At 37.6% G+C, this 20632-nt stretch overlaps 1 protein-coding gene across 1 annotated transcript in view; it reads right to left on the bottom strand.

Moving 5' to 3' along the window:
* LOC143208146 (alkaline phosphatase) overlaps nucleotides 1–20632 on the bottom strand; it is a 491340-nt gene that overhangs the window by 22457 nt on the left and 448251 nt on the right. Inside the window, exon 8 of the mRNA XM_076422280.1 lies at nucleotides 3212–3333. Coding sequence (XP_076278395.1) covers nucleotides 3212–3333 — 122 coding nt within the window. The remainder of the gene's footprint in view (nucleotides 1–3211; nucleotides 3334–20632) is intronic.

Genomic DNA, 20632 nt, shown 5'->3' with positions numbered 1-20632 from the left:
GTGAAAAGCTGGAACGGGCCACTTGCAGCGAGGACTTCAATTCTACGAAACTGTGTGGCGTGTCAACGACGTGTACCTGGCAATTCGAAACTGACAAAAGGCTTCTATATTTCAGGACATAATTAACTGTTATTTTTTGTTTAGAGTAATTTTTACCAACTGTGATAACTAGACTTTGGATCTTTATGCAAAATAAAAATTGTCCTCATCGATTATGAAACGCAAGAATTTAATAAAAATGTATTTCTTTTCGTAATAATTTTAAGTTGAAATTATCATAACAGTATTCGTTAACTGTTCTGATAATTTCACTGTTTCATATTTCACATGCACCCATCTTTACCATAAATATATAAAATCCATAATCCAATAATGTCAATTATTCTTGATACTATTTTTATTCACAGTGCGAATATTATAATTCAACTGTATACCTCTATGTGAAAATTTACATTTTTATGAACAGATGTTGGACAGAGAGAATTTTCCATGCACTTGTTTTTACTTTTACTATTGTGACTACATATTTTAAATCTTCTTGTGGATACTTGTTACTTATGCTTTAACATTCGAAATTTATTATAAATATGAGATAAAGATGATTCTTCCCTTCAAATCTAAGTGTTCCGAAATTTCAAGATATTTATTCTAAGAATATTTATATGTATCTTTCTAATTTTTTAATATTATTACTTCTCGTTTTAATATTAAAGAAGTATTCTTCCTTAGGAGAATTTATCTTACATTTAACAACGTAGTCTACAAGGCTTACAAATTTGTTATAAGAGAATATTGTAATAATAATAAGACAATCATTTTGAAAAAAAATTGGGACATGAAATTGTTTCAATTCTTGTTCCACTTTTCTTGAATTTTTCAAAACACAAGTCTGAATATTCGTGAAGCTTTCATAGTGCTCAATAAGTACCGCCTGCCGTGTCTGACCATAAATTACCATTTCTACTTGATGCATACTGTTTTATTCGACTGTTTTAACACTAAACCTACCACTTTGCCTGTCAAATGACCAGTTTTTCTATTTTGCATCTTGCAATTATTGAAATTATGAAGTTGCTTACATGGAAATTGATTCGACAAATTCCTTTATCCAAGCACAGGTTGTAATAAAACTTGCACAAAATCTAAATAAATAGAACCTTGTCAGTTTTTTAAGCTATATCATTTTAATCGCTTTTAGTGCTCGGTAGGTTTAGTGTTAATCTCAATTTAGTATACAGCTCGAGGTATTAGAATGGAAGAGGATCCAGTATTCGAAAACGAACAAATGTCAACCTTCTATCATTTCGTGCGTTCACTTTATCATCCTTGTTTCAATTTTTTTTCTTGTACTGTTACATTAGTCATGCCGAAAGCGGGATATTATTTATTTTTCTCTTCTTCCAAACGGTGCTGCCATTTATTTTACCGAATCGTATGTCGCTTAGCGGAAGCCCGTTTATGAGCGGCAAAACGGCAGCGCGAGTTTCGCGTAAAAGAGCGACTGTTTCCATATTAATTAATGCAAATAATGGCGCAGCTCGACGGGACGTTTCTTTGCTCGACGCGCGATCTATTGACGAGTCACAGGAGCGCAGACCGGCTCGAGGCAAACGTTAATGAGCACCACGGAAAGCGGATCAATGATAATTGTTCGCACATTCATCGTGATTTTAATGCATCTCCTCTCTGGAAGCTTTTGTGCAACCAACTGTAGCGAGGCGACAGCTCTCGAGCTGCGTCTTCGAGAAATCCAGTATCATTCTCACCATTGATGCTATTTTAACCTGTTTACGAATTACAATGTTCAACGAACATTTTTCTTCTGCGCTCCCCAAAAATAATTCTATAAAATATCCTAGGAGATAGTAGCTCACCAATTTTTGCCTTACACTTTCAATAAACAAATGATGGTTCATTTGAAGAAATAAGAGAAGCAGAATTTCAAGAAATAAATTTCACAATACAAACAGAAAGCAATCGTATGTTTTACGATAGCTAGAAATTGAAAATGAGTGAATCTTCACCCGAGCAATGCATACGGGTTAAAATATGTACATTTTATTGTACAGCCTGTCCCAAAAATGTCGTACTTCCTTGAAAAGGTTCCTAAGGTCAATTGAAGTAACTTTTTCTTTTGTAAAAATGTTCTCCGAGGCTTTGTTTTGGAGCTATTAACGAAAAACACAGACCAATAAGAGCGCGACTATCACGGACGGATTCCGGCTCAGCCAATTCCAACGTCACGCTGAACGAGACCTGTCGCCGAGTCGGCCTCCGTTCACGATGGCTACTCTCTGATTGGTCCGTGTTTTTCGCTGATAACTCCTTAACAAAGCTGCGGAGAACATTTTGCAAAAGAAAAAATTATTATATTTCAAATGACCTCAAAAATCTTTCCATGAAAAGTACAATATTTTTGGGACACGCTGTATAATATTTAAGTAGTATTCTTTGAAGAATTGAACTAATCATCCTTGAAGGACGTCAAAGCTATTTCTGCAAAAGTTCATTTCCGGCATCATTTTTTAAATTTTGTAACAATGCTTGCTGAAGTTGATTGTGAAAAGTTTCTATATGTATAATTGTTTTTATTAATTATATAACTTCAAAAATGATTTGGGAAACGATATTGTAATATTATTTTATTCATCTCCCTACGAAAGAAACTTGTTGAATTGTGGAGAACATTTACTCCATGATTACACAATATTAATTACAACATACCCACCATGCATAATAAACTGAACATGCTTGTAAATTCCTTTCCGCAAAGGCACACGGTTTCTATCTTAATCCGCTATTTCTGGCTGAATCCCACCTCTGAATAACTACCAGCGAATAATTTTATTGGAATAACCTTCGGCCCTATTTCTGCGCTACAACATTCCATAATTATTCCCTCTGTGCTCAAAATACATCCGACCGTGTTTCGCTGTTAGATTAAAACTCATCAAGTCGGAGGAACGGCGGAGTGTCGTAGTCGTAGGAGTAAAATATGCAATGGCGCGAGGGCGTGGATGGAAACGGTAAAAAGGAGACCGAGTGAATATATGAAGTTCGAAGAGCTTCATCGAATATTTCGCAATGGACCCTCGACAAAACGTGATGGATTTTTAAACGTGCCCTGGATATTTCCGCTCGATCATTTTCCGATCCAATAAACAGTGACGTCATATACGTGGCGGCAAGAAAATGAGCTGGCCTTTTTTACCTGAATGGAATCCTTCCCGGCCTCTCGTAAAATATTCCTCGGCTGCGTGTACCCAGGCCCATTGCTATACAATAACGTTGTATACGGCTGTCCATCAACGTCTGACACCTTGCTGTCGGAACCTGGAAAAAAGATGAGCACGCGATCAGATACTCGATCAGAAGAATATCGATCTGCAGGTAATAGGTCAACGATTAAGGAGTTTCATTCGTCTACTATACACGAAAAACTCTGCTGAACTTTGATCATCTTCTTGCACGGAAAACAATCGTTTGTTCAAACATTAAGTGATCTGTCCGATGAATGAACACTTAGATTGCATGTCTGGTGAAATCAGTATTCACAAATCGTTATTTCATTTCCTGAGTGCTATTTTTACTGGGTCAGGCACCTGAGACAAGCCATCGGAATAATTTCTACGTTTTTTGAGATATTGACATTTTCTAGATTTTTTGGCACAGGGCGGCGATGCTTAGGAGATTTGAAGGTCGACTTAATTTTTTAAAATGGAACCACATATTTTTTTTCTAACTCCTATGATTGTAGCCATTCTCGAGACAATTTCAACGATATAGTCAGTCAAGGTTATTCAAGGTCACAAATATAAAAACGATGGAAAATATAAATTCACTGTGAATGCTTAAGTAATGGGAGATTTTCTGTGAGGAATGTTAATAGAAGATGTTTGTTGTGAAGTACCCACTACAAAAGAAGACTGCCATTTGTTATGAGAGGTGCTTTCTAAATTTCAACTTTTAACCCTTGAGTGATAGGGTCCATTTGGAACCAAATGTGTCACCTAAATTCTAATTTTCTAGCACCCACTTCAAATCATTAACTATTTGTTCTGAGACAAATAAGAAAACCAACATTGATCGGAAAACGTAGGTTAAAGAATATGTTTAAAAAGAGGATGCGTCAAAATTTAAACAAATGTAGTTGCCATTAAATATCAAATGCAGCTGTCTGACGAGGCTTAGATTAAATCTATCGCGTGCAACTGCAGGAATTCGATACCAGGTACTGACGTGGCCGCTATAGTAAAATTCGTCTTCAGAGAGTTAAACCACTCGATACTATTTCATACTAAAACAATACAACCCGTGGACAATACTATTCACCTAGAAGAATTCCGATAAGAATGTACAGGAGCGTTGATAGCCTCGTATCCGAATATAAAAGTATGTCGAGTATCCGTTTCTGTCGGGGAGCTTCTCGCTTGCTTATTAAATGCGTGTTCCATCTTGTATATGAATCTTGTATACACTGTTCCGCCTTAAACTTGACGAAATTATGCGTAATCCGCGAAACACTTATAAAATTAACGGCATACAGTGGAGTCAAAAAGTTTCTCGAAAAGTAGAGAATATTTAATTCTGTACTCATTTCAAAGCTTGAAGTCTCTACTTTCGCAGTGTAGTGTTCATTTTCCTCTAATAAAATGTTTTTACGTGATGTAGCGGATGGGAAAAATTATGATTTCTCCTGAAAAATGCAGCAATTTCAATCGTCTGTAAAAAATTTGTAAAATTTTTCTCGTACGTGAAATTACCATGGATTTGAAGATTAAAACCTGCTCTTTACAACGGCTGCTTAAAAATTCATGTACTATTTATTTTCGCTGGTTTATGGCCCGATAATTAAAAAAAAGTTCGGTCGTGTAAAGCCCTCTCGTTCAAAGCTCGATAAAACGAATAACAAACATTATACATAATTTTTAACATATCGTTATAAAGAGGAAGCTCCAATTTTCAAATCTATGGCAGTCTCATTTACGAAAAGACTTTCCCAAACATTTCACAGACGATTGAATGTATAGCATTTTCAAGAAAAAACACATCTTCTATTTTTTATTAAAAAAGCTAGTTTCGTTTACTGAAATTAGTAACACTAATCTAATTTTTCTGTTACTCATGGCAATGTCAATGTATATGTGTTGCAATTATTATAATTCAATTATATTACATCATATAAATTATATAATGCGACCACATTAAAATACAGTATGATTAAAAAAAAATTAGATACAGCGTTAATTATTGTACAAATGAAGTTCAACGTAGTGTTTAGATAAACGATCCACCGTGCGAGCAGGTGCGTGGAGAGTCTAGTACCGAGGGTCGACCGGTCGAGTAACAAAACTTTCCTTAATGAGTTGGTGCTCTTGTCGCGAAAGAAACTGAAACAACCCGAAGAAACTCGGCCAGGCGATGGCGGGGGCAAAGGTTTGCTCTGTGCAAAGGCTGACAGCTCTCGCGTCGCGGCCATCGTTCCCGATGCTTGAGAATTCGGAGCGTCGAAGCCTGTTTAGCCGGCCTCGATTTCCTGTCGCATCAAATGCAGCTTTATCATTCTCCCGTGATACCATCCGCCCGGCGACGAGAAAGAATCCCCGCCGAGATTCCGCGGACGCGATTACACGGTGAATTAAATGCTGTTTAAACTGCAATCGCTGCAAAGCCTCGACGGTGGACGCTACGAAACATTAATTGTTAGCGAGAGAAAGAGACTCCGGACCCCCGGACCCGCCGTTCCATGAATAAGTGGCTGTTCGTTGCAGACAAAAGCAGGGGAAAGGGAAGTAAAAGGCTGAGTCGAGCCGTGCAAACCAGAAGAAGACGTAAGAGAGCAGGGAAACCGGAAGAATGGACTCTAGGATATGCCCGCCGGTGGATATGTTTTATTCAAAAGCGTCCTCCTTCTTTCAGGAACCTTCAAAAATAGACCGACGCCATTTCACGCTCTCTGTTGTTTAACAATGTATAATTTAACCGTTTATTTGCCGTGCAAATGTACCGTTCCCATTAAGGAGCCACCGACGATCCTACTTAAAAATCTCGAGGATCTTCGTATCCTACGTCGCGCGCCGCGCCGGCTCCATGCATATGTATATGCAGAGCAATACTAATTGCTTGTTGCACTTATTTTGTCAGCTAAACGGGCTTGCTTAGCTGCATAGGCTAGCTAAAACTCGTTGAGCGATTAACGATATTTTATTATTGCAAAATGTAATCTTTTGGATGATCGTGCTGTAACCCACCAATTATTTCTTTTTTATCAAATCGAGTATTTTCTCAAACAGTAATTCCACTTTGGTTAATAATAGTTCGAATGAAGCACGATTAAAGACAGCGCGACAGATCTAATTGAAACGCGATAAGAAAATATTTCAACTTTTATTGTGCAACATTAAGGCTGAGTCAATTCTATTTTCATAGAAGTCTATTTTTTCTATGTATCGGAAATTAATAAATCAATTTTTTAGCTCGTACATCGATCCAGTCTGTATGTTAAAGGCTACAGGAAAAATGTTTCTTCCGTGTGATCGAAAATCACGCCTGTCATGAATAAGATACAGCACAATCGATTCTAGTTCGAGAATGGGCGCTTCAACTTTCTATAGAGCGAGAAAGGGTATTGTATACGTACCGGCAGGAACGATTTATTCCACTACTTTCACAAAAAACTTAAAAGCGTACGTAATAAATCTGATCCTAGAAAATAATTTATTACAGGAATAAGCTCGAAAAATATTTAATTGAGATAACTATTTGAAGTTTAACTCTGAAAAATACATAATCGAAATGCCAAGTTGAATAAATATTTTAAATAAATATATCCAGTAATACAAAAGCATGCTCTACCAATGTAGAGCAATTCGAGAAATATTTTCATCTTTTATTTAGGCACTGCAGCCAACATACGAGTAATTATTTTTATTCGGCCCACCCTGTATGCTTGAAAATTTCTCGAACGAGGAAGAAACGTTGATAGTTCGTAAACTACTGCCAGTAGCTTTCTAGACGGTATCTCTCTTATCGGTTAAATTAAACGGCGGGATTTCGTCGAGGGAGTTCAAGTTCCCTACATCGTTCTCAATGGCACCTCGACGCGAGAGTGCATCGCAGTATATTCCATAATGTCGCCGTCTTGTAAATTGAGGAGCCTGTTCTGGATGATTGAGCCCGTCTCCTGATTATGCGATTCTCTAATGAAGGTACTATTTCTTCGCAAATAACCTCAACGATGATGAATGTATTCATTTAAACCTTCTCAGTTCCGTCTATTCAGAGATCCGAAATAAAAGAAACAAATTATTATATGTCTGGGGTGCTCTACTAGAATACCTTCTTCTCTCTCTGTCTTGTATTTTCCTTCAATCAATTCTACAATTCATTCATTATAAATAAATGCCCTAAACAAAATCACAAGAGATATACAGGGTGTTTCGTAAGTGGTGGGCGAAACTTTAGGAATAGATTCCTAATGCTTAGAGAAGAAAAAAAAGTTATATCAACAAAGGTCCGGAAAAGATTAGTTTTGTGAGTTATTAAAGTTTTTGTGCCACAATTCTCTTCTCTTACAAATTTGTAAAGTGTAGATTCACCTCTAGAACGGGTGACCATTACTTTTTCTACACCCTGTACACCAATTTCAACAGAAACAATGAGGGGGCAACCCATTTAACCCTGCCGAACGGTTAAATACCTGTGTATTGTTACTGAAGGTCGTTATTCTGAACATTTAATTTAATTTTACCGATCGAACAAATTCTTGCGACAAGTATTAGTTTCATTTAAAATAGTCCCACAGGATGTCTACAAAATTAAAAGCCATTAGGACAGTTTCGGCAAACGAAACTTTGACAAAGGACACAGAAAGCACACCTATGTCCTTAAAGTTTCTCGTTCAAGTTCGGAAGCGACCATAAATACTGTTCTATCTTCCACCATCGCGTCTCGCGAATAAAATGCAAACTTTTTAATTTGGGATCACGTCACACACCTACTTTGTTCCTACACCGAAGACGTAATTTCCTTTTTCGCGCGGGCTTCGACTTATTTAATGGAGCGCGACACCGGCTTCCGGGAATTAGTAGCTAATGCACTTCGGTGAACGTCGATTCTCGGCGTACTCTTGCCGAACGTGCTTTTTACGCATTAAAGAAACGTCCGGCGTCGTTTTCGTTATACGGTTAAACGCCGGTGAATAGCGAGAGGTTCCAACGCTTTGTGTAATGCAGTTCAGCCGATTACCGGCCTCTGCCATTAAATATTAATTATGGTGTTGCAACAATGTGCATTAGAAGAGGGCCGAAGAGGAGGGACGATTTGAGAAGCCTGGCTCGGCAAGCACACTGCTGTTGCCCCGAAACTGAATTCCACTGGTCGATAATAGGGTAGGAGCACAGCTGCCGCGACACAACAAAGGAACTTGCTCCGGTTCTTCCATTCCCAAGGAATATCAAGGCTCGAGAAAAAAAAATTGTAAAATTGTCGCTGGATCATCGCGATTCGAGATTACCATTCCTCCAACTATTTCTCGTGGAAATATAATTGTTTAAAGAAAATCCGCTGAGGAAGTATTACAAAGCATTATTTTGTGGCTATCCGATTCACTGCATTAGTTTTAGTTTCTTCCTTTTTAAAGTACGTTGAAGACGTTTACCTTCGCTATTCATTTAAATCACTTATTTACTGATATAATTCATTTATTATATGTACATATTTTTAGTTTAATAAGCTTTGGTCTTTATGCTTTTAAACCTACTTACTTTTAACTTACAGTAACCAATGCCGTGAGTTGTGAAAAAACATTAGAAGAATTCAAAAATATTGCCATATTATTTTCAGCCTATTCATCATATTAAGAAAGAAATTAAATTTTCTATTTCGCTAGAGTTTGTTGTAATTCAAGTAGAAAATTTTTACTTTATATAAAGATCCGCCGTCTGGTCATGATCGATATTAATACACGGTATACAGAGTCTCAGCTTAAGGAGGCCACCTAAATATCTCCTTTATTTTTAATCTCCTTTAATTTAAATACAAAGATACTATAATTTTAACGATTTAGTGATTGCTGATCTTTGTGCAGAATAAAAAATTGTTACCTAAATTAGAACAACTTCGAGTAAAACATAAATTGATTTTCTTTCTTATGTTCAGTAGGTTGAAAATAATATAATAGAATGTGTAAATTCTGCTAATGTTATTAAATTACACCTACTCATTCGTGTCATAATTTATGACTGAATCAAAATGTATCTAACTGGGATTGAAAAGAAGGTATGTAATGCGGTTAGGAATTATTTGATCGATTGAATAAAATTCTGTGTTATAAATGAAAAGAGTATAACAATAATTATAACAACAAATTTTACACGTGTCTGTGAGAGTGTCCGTGACCCGCATTAGGTTAACCCGGAGGATTCGTGTTGATTGTTGACCCGAAAAAAAGTTCTTGAATTCTTTGAGGAACGAAATCAAAGCAGCGAACTGGCGTAGCTCAGAATCCGGCGTTAGAGCATCGGAAGAAGTTTTCTTCTCGAAAATGAGGACAAGTCGCTGGAAAGTTCAAGGTAAAGAGGGGAACGCGACAAAAAGACGTCGAAATCAATACACGGTCGAATGCTGGAGAGCAAGGAATGCAGATTTATAGCGACCGTGGTCGCATTCAGTAATCTTCGCGAAGAGAACAGGAGAGCAAAGAGCCATAAAGCGGCCTTCAGCTCGGGGAGGTTCGGGAGTTACGCGGCTTTAGGAGCTCTCTCTCTCTCTCTCTCTCATCAAAGAGTGAAAGCTCGGTATAAATTAGGCCCTTTTGAAATTCCCTTTCGTTGATTTTACCGTGAATACGCGACATCGACCTAAAAAGTCGCTCGATACTCGAGCCGAAGAAAATACTGCGGTATTGCGACTTGATCTTGAACGTTCCCGCTCTCGTTCTCGGTCATAATTGATTAGATTATGCATCGGAGACTAATTTAATGAACCTACATTTATCGCTGCTATTCCCGCGCTTTAAGGAACAGCTATTCTTATAATCGTTAGCCACAGTATCGAAAAGCATTGATTACCAGAATGTTCGATGCAATAATCAAATTTTTTGTGATTACAAAGCATCTATGGTTTTAGGACAATAAAGATATATTTTCTCGTTTTCGTTGCACATTTCATTTCCATTATGCTGTCCGAAATGTTTATTTCATTTTCGAATTTGGAATGGTGTAGATAATGTAGCTACATAAGCGAAATCTTAAGAAATAATAGTATGTTAGTGCATACTTTAGGGAAAACTGCACAAGATACACTGCTTCAATATTCTTGTTTCTGTACAAGTCGTTCTGCAAATGAATGGAATCTACAAAATCCAAAGCATGACTTATAGACGTTTATCTTAATGGACATTGTGTTGAGGGTGTATGTTAGTATTAGCCAAATCGATATCGTACGCTCTGACATAACAGAGGAGGTATAGATTGGTTCCAGATCACGGAAACCAATTACTCATGGACTTAATGAAACGAATAGCGAATACATTACATGGTCTATTATATAGAAGACACAATCATAACGTGGAGAGATTTCTCATGGCTTATGGCTCATGGCTCATTGTCTTTGATCCTTCTATGTGGAATGTGTGTATTTAACACGTGTACTATTATATATAATATCGACTTGGCCTTTACATTAAAATTTTATTGTAATCAATACTTAGCCATTGGACATTGCGTGGGTATAAAATAAATATCAATTTTCTTTTTCCCCTAGTACGTTATAAACACACAGCTAATAAACATGTTCCACTGGTATGGTAACAAACTGGAGTGACATACAAATTTATTTTAAAATAATACAACAGCCATTTTTAATTCTACTAATGTTGTTGTTGGTTTATATTACATCTTCCCATTTTCTGTCATAAACGCATAAAATCGGCCGCCTAGTTACAAACGCCAGAGAAGTTCCAATCATTGTAATTGTAAAATGAATCGTAGAAGAGTGTTCAAAACAATACTGAAACTTTATTCTTCAGATCTTTAACTACGTCGGACAGCAAACATTTTACGGACTTACGCAAAATTTTGAAATAGACTTTTTTCTGACTTTTCGGGGCAAATAGCCCACTGTGCGAATGTAAGTGATCGGTGGTTGGATGATATATCGGCGTGAACCCGCGGCATAATTGCTGTCGGACGCGGTGGATGAACGTGCAATAACCTTCTCGCGTTGCGGCGGCGCAGGGCGTTCATATCCGAGGGCATCCGGAATGCGGCAGGGGCAGAAGTTCATTGGACAGGCCAGAACTTCTCGGAATGCCGTGAAGTAGTCGGGTATCGAAGCTGGTAACGTCGTTCGGTCGAGGATCGTTTATAAATCAGTTCGGCTAGGTACCATCGCGGTGGCTCTATCGTGGCCTGCTGCAAGACGTTTGCCCTCGGCCTGGTTGCATGCTCGTCCGAGTCAGGGCCATTAACTACCGGCTATATAAGATCACGAAAGCGCATCACCGACGCGAAAGTTATGCGATGGCAGCGACTCACGAAAGTGGATCTGTTACGATCCCGTCCTCTCTTTCACCGTTGTCGTCGTTCCCCTAGCCCCGCGTCTCCTTGGAAGTTAAATTAGAGAATGTAGGCTGCGCTGCTGGCCAACGGTAACGGGGAGAACGGGGAAGGCCGATTTTATGCCGGGACACGGATTCCTTGATATCATCCCCGTTCCAGTTTTCTTCACTATTTTCGTAGCCGGTTGACGAGCTGTAAGCGTTCGGGTAATTGAATCGTTGAGATCCCTGCAGCTCTATCTGTCGCCGCCGCGACGCTCCAACCGAGCTTCCGCCTTCTTTGTGAGCGGGACCGTTCGTCGGAAAACATTAGGATCTATCTACTTTTAGGGCTGTTGTTATTTTATACGTAATTGTACCAGCTTTAAGAGGATTCGCCGCCGGGCATTTTGTAGGGCAGGAATAAGGCTTTGGCGAAAAATGGCTCGTCTCTCGCTTTTGCCACTTGAGAATGTGGAAGATGAACGTTGTGATTGGTATTATAGGTACATGGGAATAATATTAGGTTGTCCCGTATACAATGTCCGATTTTTGACCACTTGCCTTACAATTCATTTATTTTACAGTTTGTTTTTATTGTCAACGAATACTACACGTTGATTAATCTCACATTTTCAACAAATATTACATAATGCCATCTTCAATATGTTATTTTCCACACGTATATAAAAAGAATTCACAAAATAGATGAAATAAATGAAAATAGAAGATCTTAAGGATCTTAAGGATCAGCTTTGTACTGATAGTGACATGTAACAATCCTGTAGACTGTAATATAGTATTAATTAATAAAAATGTACAAGAAATTAAAAGATATTTACTGTCACAAAATAAGTGCATATATGGATACAGTCTTTTTAAACTATTTTTTGATACTGTATAATGAATTGATGTTAATTACCAACCCGCTGATTTTATGCATTGGTTACAAAAAAAATGTTATACGCATAAATTTAACCGACTTCGAAAAAACGCACTAAAAAGTATGAAATAATTTCCATTTAATTTATGTGAATATACATGAACTTAAATACAATACAATCTTTTCGGAGGCGGCGCAAAATTGAAAATTGTCCAAATGACAGATGTTGCTTATGTGATTTCATTGGAATATGGTGAACTTGGAAATCAGTAGGTGGGAAGAGAAGATACATTAATATGTAAAAGCTTGTGGGGGGAAGAATTTAAGGATTTTCATAATTTCCAGTGTCGAAAATTTTCAATTTTGCGCCGCCTCAGAATAGATTGTATATTAATTGGAAATTATTTCATACTTTTAGTGCATTTTTTCAGTGCGCTTTTTCGAAGTCAGTTTAATTTTTTTTATACAATTTTTTTATTTCACATTTTTTAGAGGAACGAGCAGAATTTGTAGAACACCGTAGGATGGTTTTTCGGTCTTATTGATTATTTGCAATAAAAACCGCAAAGAATGAAAAATGCAACATTTGTTTTCACGGGACCACGCTGGGACATACTCTACAAAATGCAAAAGGTTTCGTTCCGATTGGTCCATCCATCTCGGCGTAATCGGTGAACATATGTACATAGAAAAAAAAAGCGGAAAAAAGGCACATACAGATCGAATTGAGTAATCTTTTTCGATGTCGGTTAAAAATTATGTAATACGCACATATAAAGACATTACAAGAACACTGTTATTAAAATTATTATTAATAGAGAAAATGCTCCTGTTATTCTGCACAACTGTAAAGTCACGACATTGGATCTGCTTATTAATGAATCAGGACTTGAGAATTTCTTTAAACCGTAAAATGGCGAATCACTAAAGAACCCATAAATCATGTATCCGAGCATCAAATTAATCTCCGTATGGTTGAATGGGCCACAACATGGACGGGTTCACTCTCATTTCGCACGAAGCCCCTAGATAAATCAATCTCCCTTGTAGTCGCCTCCAAATCGAGCGTGTTCTCGAGAATCGCTGCGTCAACGACGCGCGACATTCGCTCATTCGTTCCAACTTCAGCGCTGCTTCAAAACCGTAAACCCCGATACATCATGCAGAGCTTCGCTTCACGAGTATAGACAGACATGAGCTGACGAAACGATTCGGACTTCGGACGAATGCAACCGGATACCGAAAATTAAATCCTTTCTCGTTCATTCACGTGTAACGCTTCATGGATGGTGTAACTCGATTGTAACTGTTTGAGCTAGGAAGGTCGCAATAGTTCTTCGGCGAACGGACGACGTGCATCAATATTAACGATTCGACACAATAAACAATTTCACGTGAAATTGTTTTTCCGAGAAGCTAAAATACTATTTATGATACGGAAGAATCAAATTAGTTTGGGGAGTAATTCCATCAAACTATATTTATTTCTATGAACAAATGAAATTTTTAATAAATTTTTACCGGACTCAAGATTAGTACCTTTCTCCTACGAATTATGATGTATTTGGTATGTAATCCAGTAGATTTGTACCCGGCACGGATGCAGATCGAAGTTTCGATCCTCTAGGATCAATACATAGTTGAGGAGCTATCGTCGCTTAAAGTTGAGCATTTTTGACAGGTGCGGGCGCCGCCATATTGGTTCGTAGTGACGACCGCGAGCCGCTTACCTTGCCCCCCCCCCCCCGACCTAATCCTAACCAACTCGGTAAGCGGCGTGCGACCGTCACTACAAACCAATATGGCGGCGCCTTTACCTGTCAAGAAACTGGAAATATGCTCAACTTTAAGCGACCATACCTCCTCAACCATTGATCCTAGAGGTTCAAAACTTCGATCTGCATCCGCGCCGGGTCCAAATCTACTGGATTACATACCAAATACATCATAATTCGTAGGAGAAAAACACAAATTTTGAGTCCGGTAAACTAAAGAGCAGCCATTATTTACTTCAATTGTGGTGATATAAGAAATATTTTTTATGCAGTATCACAAAACGAATATATTTCTGTATACGTATGTATACTGAAGCACTAAAAAGTACAGTTTATATTGCTGTACGTTTATATAAGCTTCCACTATAAAGTTGTTGCAAAAAGCTGAGACAACATATTTTTTAACCGCTTTATATCCTTTGAAAGAACGGTTCGTCATCCGTTGGTTTCACGTGGAGGATAACGTATGTCACATTCTCATCCGTGTCATCGTTATACTAGTCGTTCGGCTATACTGCGAGTCGTCCATAGCGCGTTGTCGTGAAAACATTAAACTTTATTTCTGAAAGCGGGGAAGAACGCGAGTGGTTTTTGCTTCTCGTGAAACACATCTTTTAATGCATCGCGGAATTCGGACAGTAGTTTACTACTGAAGTTTTTCGTTTAAATTATTTTAATCTTCTTGACCGTGACCTTCGACTGAACGGTGCCCTGGGTTGCAGCTAGTGATGGGATCTGGATCACTTCGAATCGCTTCGATTTAATATTTACGACAAAAAATTCGAATCACTTGCAACATAATTCGAAGCTTAGTACTCTTGAAACTCTTGGACGTCTCGAAAGTCTTCATTGTCTTGAAAATCTTGAAAGCCTTAAAACTTTGGAATGTTTGTAAGAATTGAAACTCAATGAAATGTTACATCCATCACGAAACAATGATTACGTCATGTCAGCACTGGGATGAATAACAATATGAACGTACCAATATTATAAAAAGTATAACATTTATTAAGATTATCAAGACTTTTAACATATTTTCAAGACTTCAAGACTTTCAACAGTTTCAAGAATTTCTGATTTCGAAGAAACATCGAATTGATTCGAAACTCTGTGGTGATTGATTTGTTCGAAAACTTGCAAGACAGAGTATTGTGTGCCCATCACTAGTTGCAGCCTAAGTGTGGATTTGTAGTGGAGCAGCGAGGTGAGTTGTGCGGTAAAAAAAAAGAAAAACAATGAAAATACATATGTACTTTTTCATTAGTATGTGTCGAAATGTTGTCACGCATGTTGGTTTGTTTTCACGGCGCTGCTATCATCGATGCTGGCAGCTCTACTATAAATCCACCCTAAGAAACCCACGCCTAGATCCGCCGGTGGTCGCAGGAAATTAGCCGAGGGTTTCGCGCCACAACAAATATTTTCATTGTAATACGCTGTAAGCGTGAAACCAATGACGCTGCGGATTCGGCTGAAAGTTTAATCGATGTATCGCAATGTCGACGCGACCGTGCCGTGCCGACGTAGTCCTGTGTGAGTCGTGCAGACAGCCTATACGATGGAAGAGCGATGTTTCCTGCCGTCATAAAGCTGCCGCGTCGCGGTGGCATGTTTATTACCGCGGTGGATAGCAGCCAGGCGAACGGGTGCATTCAGGAACTTTCCGAAGCAATAGAACATGAAGGAGGACACATTTCACGGAGCTGAGTAGACGCCGGCAGATAGAGGAGAAAGAGAGGAGAGAGAGAGAGAACCTGACTTTTCCCCGAGCTTCTACGACAGACGAGCTTCGGTCATTACCTCCAGGAAGATAAGGATAAGTTTCGGAATCCCCTGGCGAATCCCCTGCAAATGTTTTTCATTTTCTTCTGGTTTGCCAGGAGGGTCTTCTTGTTTCAGCCGACAGGGGATTGATAACACGTTACCCGTGAACATGGGTGGGACTTTTCGAAGCAACACGTCATGTCGAGGAAATAAGGAGTTCACCACTGAATAGAGAATCATGAATTTTTTCGTTCCTCTTTCAATCCTGGGAAAGGGTTCTTGTAGAATATGCCAAATGGAAAATTTGTGGCTCACAGTCGTTTAATACAAAATTTTGGTAGTCAAGGACGACTACAGTCCAAATAAATGTAATAATTCTCCAGCAGGTGTCGGAACCGGAGTCGGAAGCGCCAAAGAATTCTCCCTCGACTGTCGCAGCCATTCCAATGTTTGCAATGCACGATTACAAAAATTGCGGCATTACAAACAATAAAAATACAAACGAATTTCTACTCATTTTTGCTGCGCTGCATTATACGCGAAGAAAACTTGTGTTTTCGCTTTACCTTCCCCCTCTACGACGCTATTCCCCCACGCTTCCACCACGTGACGCGTTTCGTTTCTGTCGTGCATGTGTCCCAACGGCACGTGACTAAATCCGGTACTGGCGGAGACAGGGGATAACTTTTCCCCTCGATTCGAGCCAATACCCCTAATCTGGCGACGATGACTGAGCTGAATTACAGCATCTAAATCCTACTCGCGCGTAATACAATAATCCATAACGATTTAGCATCGACTATTTAGTCACATGAAATGCCCGATTTTAGAATGTAAATCTAATAAAATCCATACTTCAAAATTCGAAACAACTCTCAATTGTTTTTTGTTCGCGAGATTTCATTCCAATTCATCAATTTTAATCCATCATAATGAAATGCGCATGACATGTGTGCGACATAATGCATTATTGCGTTAAAAATCAATTTTAAAAATGCAACGGTGGAATGTTTTACGATGTCAATGATGCTTATCCATATTGTTCTACATTGTAATATCAAATTTACGATCTCAACAGAAACATTAAATGCAATATTTCATATACGCGTTTTATATAATACGAATGTACACCTCCATTTCCATAAATTACCATTATTGCATTATTATACAATGAATTCGCAGCCTTAATGCAACGGGCTGCAGTATAAAACTGTATTTAAAAACAAGATAAAATGAAATACTAAATATTTTCGATCAAATATCAGACAAATAATTTGAAGTGGAATTAAACTGACTGAAAATCTGCTATTTTATTTTAGTGAGTTTTTTTCAAATATTTATAAACCACATTGTTATTAAACTATATAGATATTTTGAAAACTATTTCCTAGAGAAGACTTCCTAGAGATATTTGATTGTTATTAGACCTGTTTCATCTTCTCGTATTTGTTCGCGAATTCGGCCTTTGTGTGCTTAAGAATGTTATTGAGACAATATTTCCGATACGTCAGTTATTATAGAACACAGAGGTACGAAACACTATTCTCGAATACATGTACAGCTTCCTCAATCGTGAGTAGCTTCTTTATTCCCTCTGAAATATTTTTCTTAGTTGAATCTCTTTCCAATGGCCGTTGCTTCCAACAAAGGATCGTAATATCTTTTATTCCTTTGTGTTAACATTACGTGTTCAGCTTTATAAATTAAAAGCATTTTTAGCAGTCAAATCCAAGGCTCGAAAGATTTGTACCACTTTTTAATGAGGACCTTTCTCAGAGTAGTTTTCATCTTATAAATTTTGATAAGAACGAATAAAGAAATATTCTTGAAATTAAACATTTTTGTTTGAATAGAACTAAAAAAGATTTTCCTTTAACAGGGTCACATATTTTGTTTATGGGAACTTCTTTAAATAAAGAGTTATTTATTGTACAGACTCTACGATATCTGTTCAATGAGAACACTTTTTGAAGAAGTTCCTAATAGTAATAATAATAATTCCTAATAATTATAGTTCCTAATAGTAATAAATAGTAATAAATTCCTAATAGTTATATAATAGTAAATCTTTTTAGAAACGGAAGATAACCGTTCATTTCGTACATATTATAGTCCTGGTAAAAAGAGATGTGACTCGGATAATATTAATCTGATACAATTATGTGATTAAGAACTGACGTTGTATTTTTACGGTCATTAGCAGTAGGAGATTTCTCAGTTTCCTTATTCCTCGATCGTAACTTTCGAAAATACTTTGCTCCTACTTCTCGTACAATTTCCCTTCTGTTCCATGCAGCCGCTTAGTGCCGTGTCACTAATCGCTTTGCTCGTTTAACAGATTAAAGTTTCGCGCTTGCAATCAAAGTTGTCAGGCTTTCCTAAAGCCCGTAAAAGAAGCGTCCCAGGCTGGTATGTGTACAAACATTATTGTTCAGAATTAGGAACAGTAAATTGATAACGTTATTCATTAAGGAAGTTAACGCTACGTTTACAGAGTACAAGAAGTGGCTAGTACTACTATAAAAATAACGAGAACGTGTCTATCTCCAAATTTTTAGCTTTTTTTATAACATGTATACTCAGAGAAATAAATTTGTTCAATAATTCCTCATGGAGTTGCATCTTTACAAATAACTATAATTTAACATTTATAAATAGATATCGAGTATTCAAATAAATATAAATATAAACGTAAGTACATATAAAATTTAAGATTGAATTGAAAGTAAAGTTGGGTTTGAAGATATGAATATTTAAGAATTGGAAAATTTGGTGAACTAGTTCTGTGTGTAGGCTACAATAATTTTCTATGTATGTAATTCATTCCTATGAAAATAAACTGAGATGGGCATGTACAATCTAACGCGCTATTACAGATACTATGTATAAAAATGATCGGAAATACTACCGAGAAATTTTCAACTTATTCGAAACGTGAGGGGAGTCGACCTACTTTTCTCCGAAATAGTTGGTCGAAAACTTCTTCCTGGCAGATTTATTATCAAACTTTTCGGACTAAATTTATATTTGACACTTATTGACCTGTATATTTTCCTACCAATGAGCCTGCCTATGCATAACAGTCTTGACATATCTCTTACAAATATCCACCGATCCAGAGATGTCGATTCACCCCTAGAACGGATGACCATTACCTTTTTATACACCCTGTACATTTAACCTAGTTTCGCGGACAGTGTTTAGAAGATATGTTCAGCTGAAACACTCTGCATGTTGAGATCGTTAATAGTAAGAGTAATATTCGAGATAGATGGTTTAGGCGAGACACCCCGCGTAGAGAAGTAACGGGTGTATGCTACGAAAGTAATCCACGTTCTCGAAACGGTCGAACTCGGAATCGCCACGCGTAGGGCCATACATCACCTGTAATCTTCGTATCTCATCGGAATCTCGTTTCTGTCCCTCGATTCGATTTTCTATCCAAGTGGTTCGGACGTAAAGGGCATTTTTCTTTCCGGGATTAAGCTGGCCGGGCACTGGTCTCATGACGGACCAGGTAATTCCACTCGAAAGAAATTGGCGAACATGGAAATGAATCAGGTATATACAGTACACCGAATTGGATCGGATCAACTCGGATCCAATGGGATCCAGAGGAGGCGTAGCGGAGTGGATTCCATAGAAAAGTCGTAGATACTTTGGAAACAGACGAAAAATCGATTCGATCCGGTCCTGGTCGGCGAACAAAAAGCTTCGCATCTGACAAAATTGTAGCCGACTTTTTCTGCCCGGAGCAGGGGTATTAAAAACGTGATTTATCCAAAAATTTTAAGTCGTTCTAGAACGCGATCGATACTCTCCTCAGAACTTTTACTGCAGGAGATTTAGAAGATTTATGCACACTACATTTGGAAAATAATTTCAGTAAAAACTGTTACTTATTGCTTTTTTACTAAAACATTTGTATGTACCAATTGTTTCATTGGCTACATCAATTAATATATCAACTCGTGTCATCACGATTTTCTTTACATCTAGAACGATTAGAACTTGGAAATAGAACTATATTCCACTTTAACAGAAATTAATAATCGGCATATTTGTGGATTTTGTCAGAAATATTCAACACGAGCCTGGCTTGATATTATAAGGCAAGGGATTAAGATCAATGCAAATTATATTGTTATCGTGACTGGTACTAGCGTAAATGTATCTATTACTGTGGAATTCTTTCCTAAACTAGAATTTAAAGTAGCAAATAATTTAGTTAAATAAGCGAAGGATTAGAAACTAATAAAACAAATACAAGAGGATTTTGTTTTTCAAATTTAGACAATTTATTCTTTTCTAAAGGTTTATCTTAACCGTAAAAATACCCTTTGATTGAAATATTTAACGCATAATTAATTTGACCACCTATGCTGAATGGACTAAACTTTCTATCACCGTAACACATTTTATGTAACAGAAACGTGCAAATATTTGTCCGGTAAAATTATAAAGCTTTCTAGGAAGTTACATGATTACACTCGTGCATTGTAACTACAAAGCAGAGTTTCATGTTCACAATTAGAATAAACTTACGTCTGGAATGTGTAGCACTCTGCGAGGTACAACGGGTAATATTAAAATTTGCATTAGCTCGCGCTATACTCCAATTAGCTGATGTATAGATTTGGACTAGCTTTGCTGTCCGTGTTTGAAAAGCAG

Source organism: Lasioglossum baleicum, chromosome 4 (genome assembly GCF_051020765.1).
Source record: "Lasioglossum baleicum chromosome 4, iyLasBale1, whole genome shotgun sequence".
NCBI classification, from domain to species: Eukaryota; Metazoa; Arthropoda; class Insecta; order Hymenoptera; family Halictidae; genus Lasioglossum; species Lasioglossum baleicum.
This window is presented reverse-complemented; position numbering and strand designations above follow the sequence as displayed.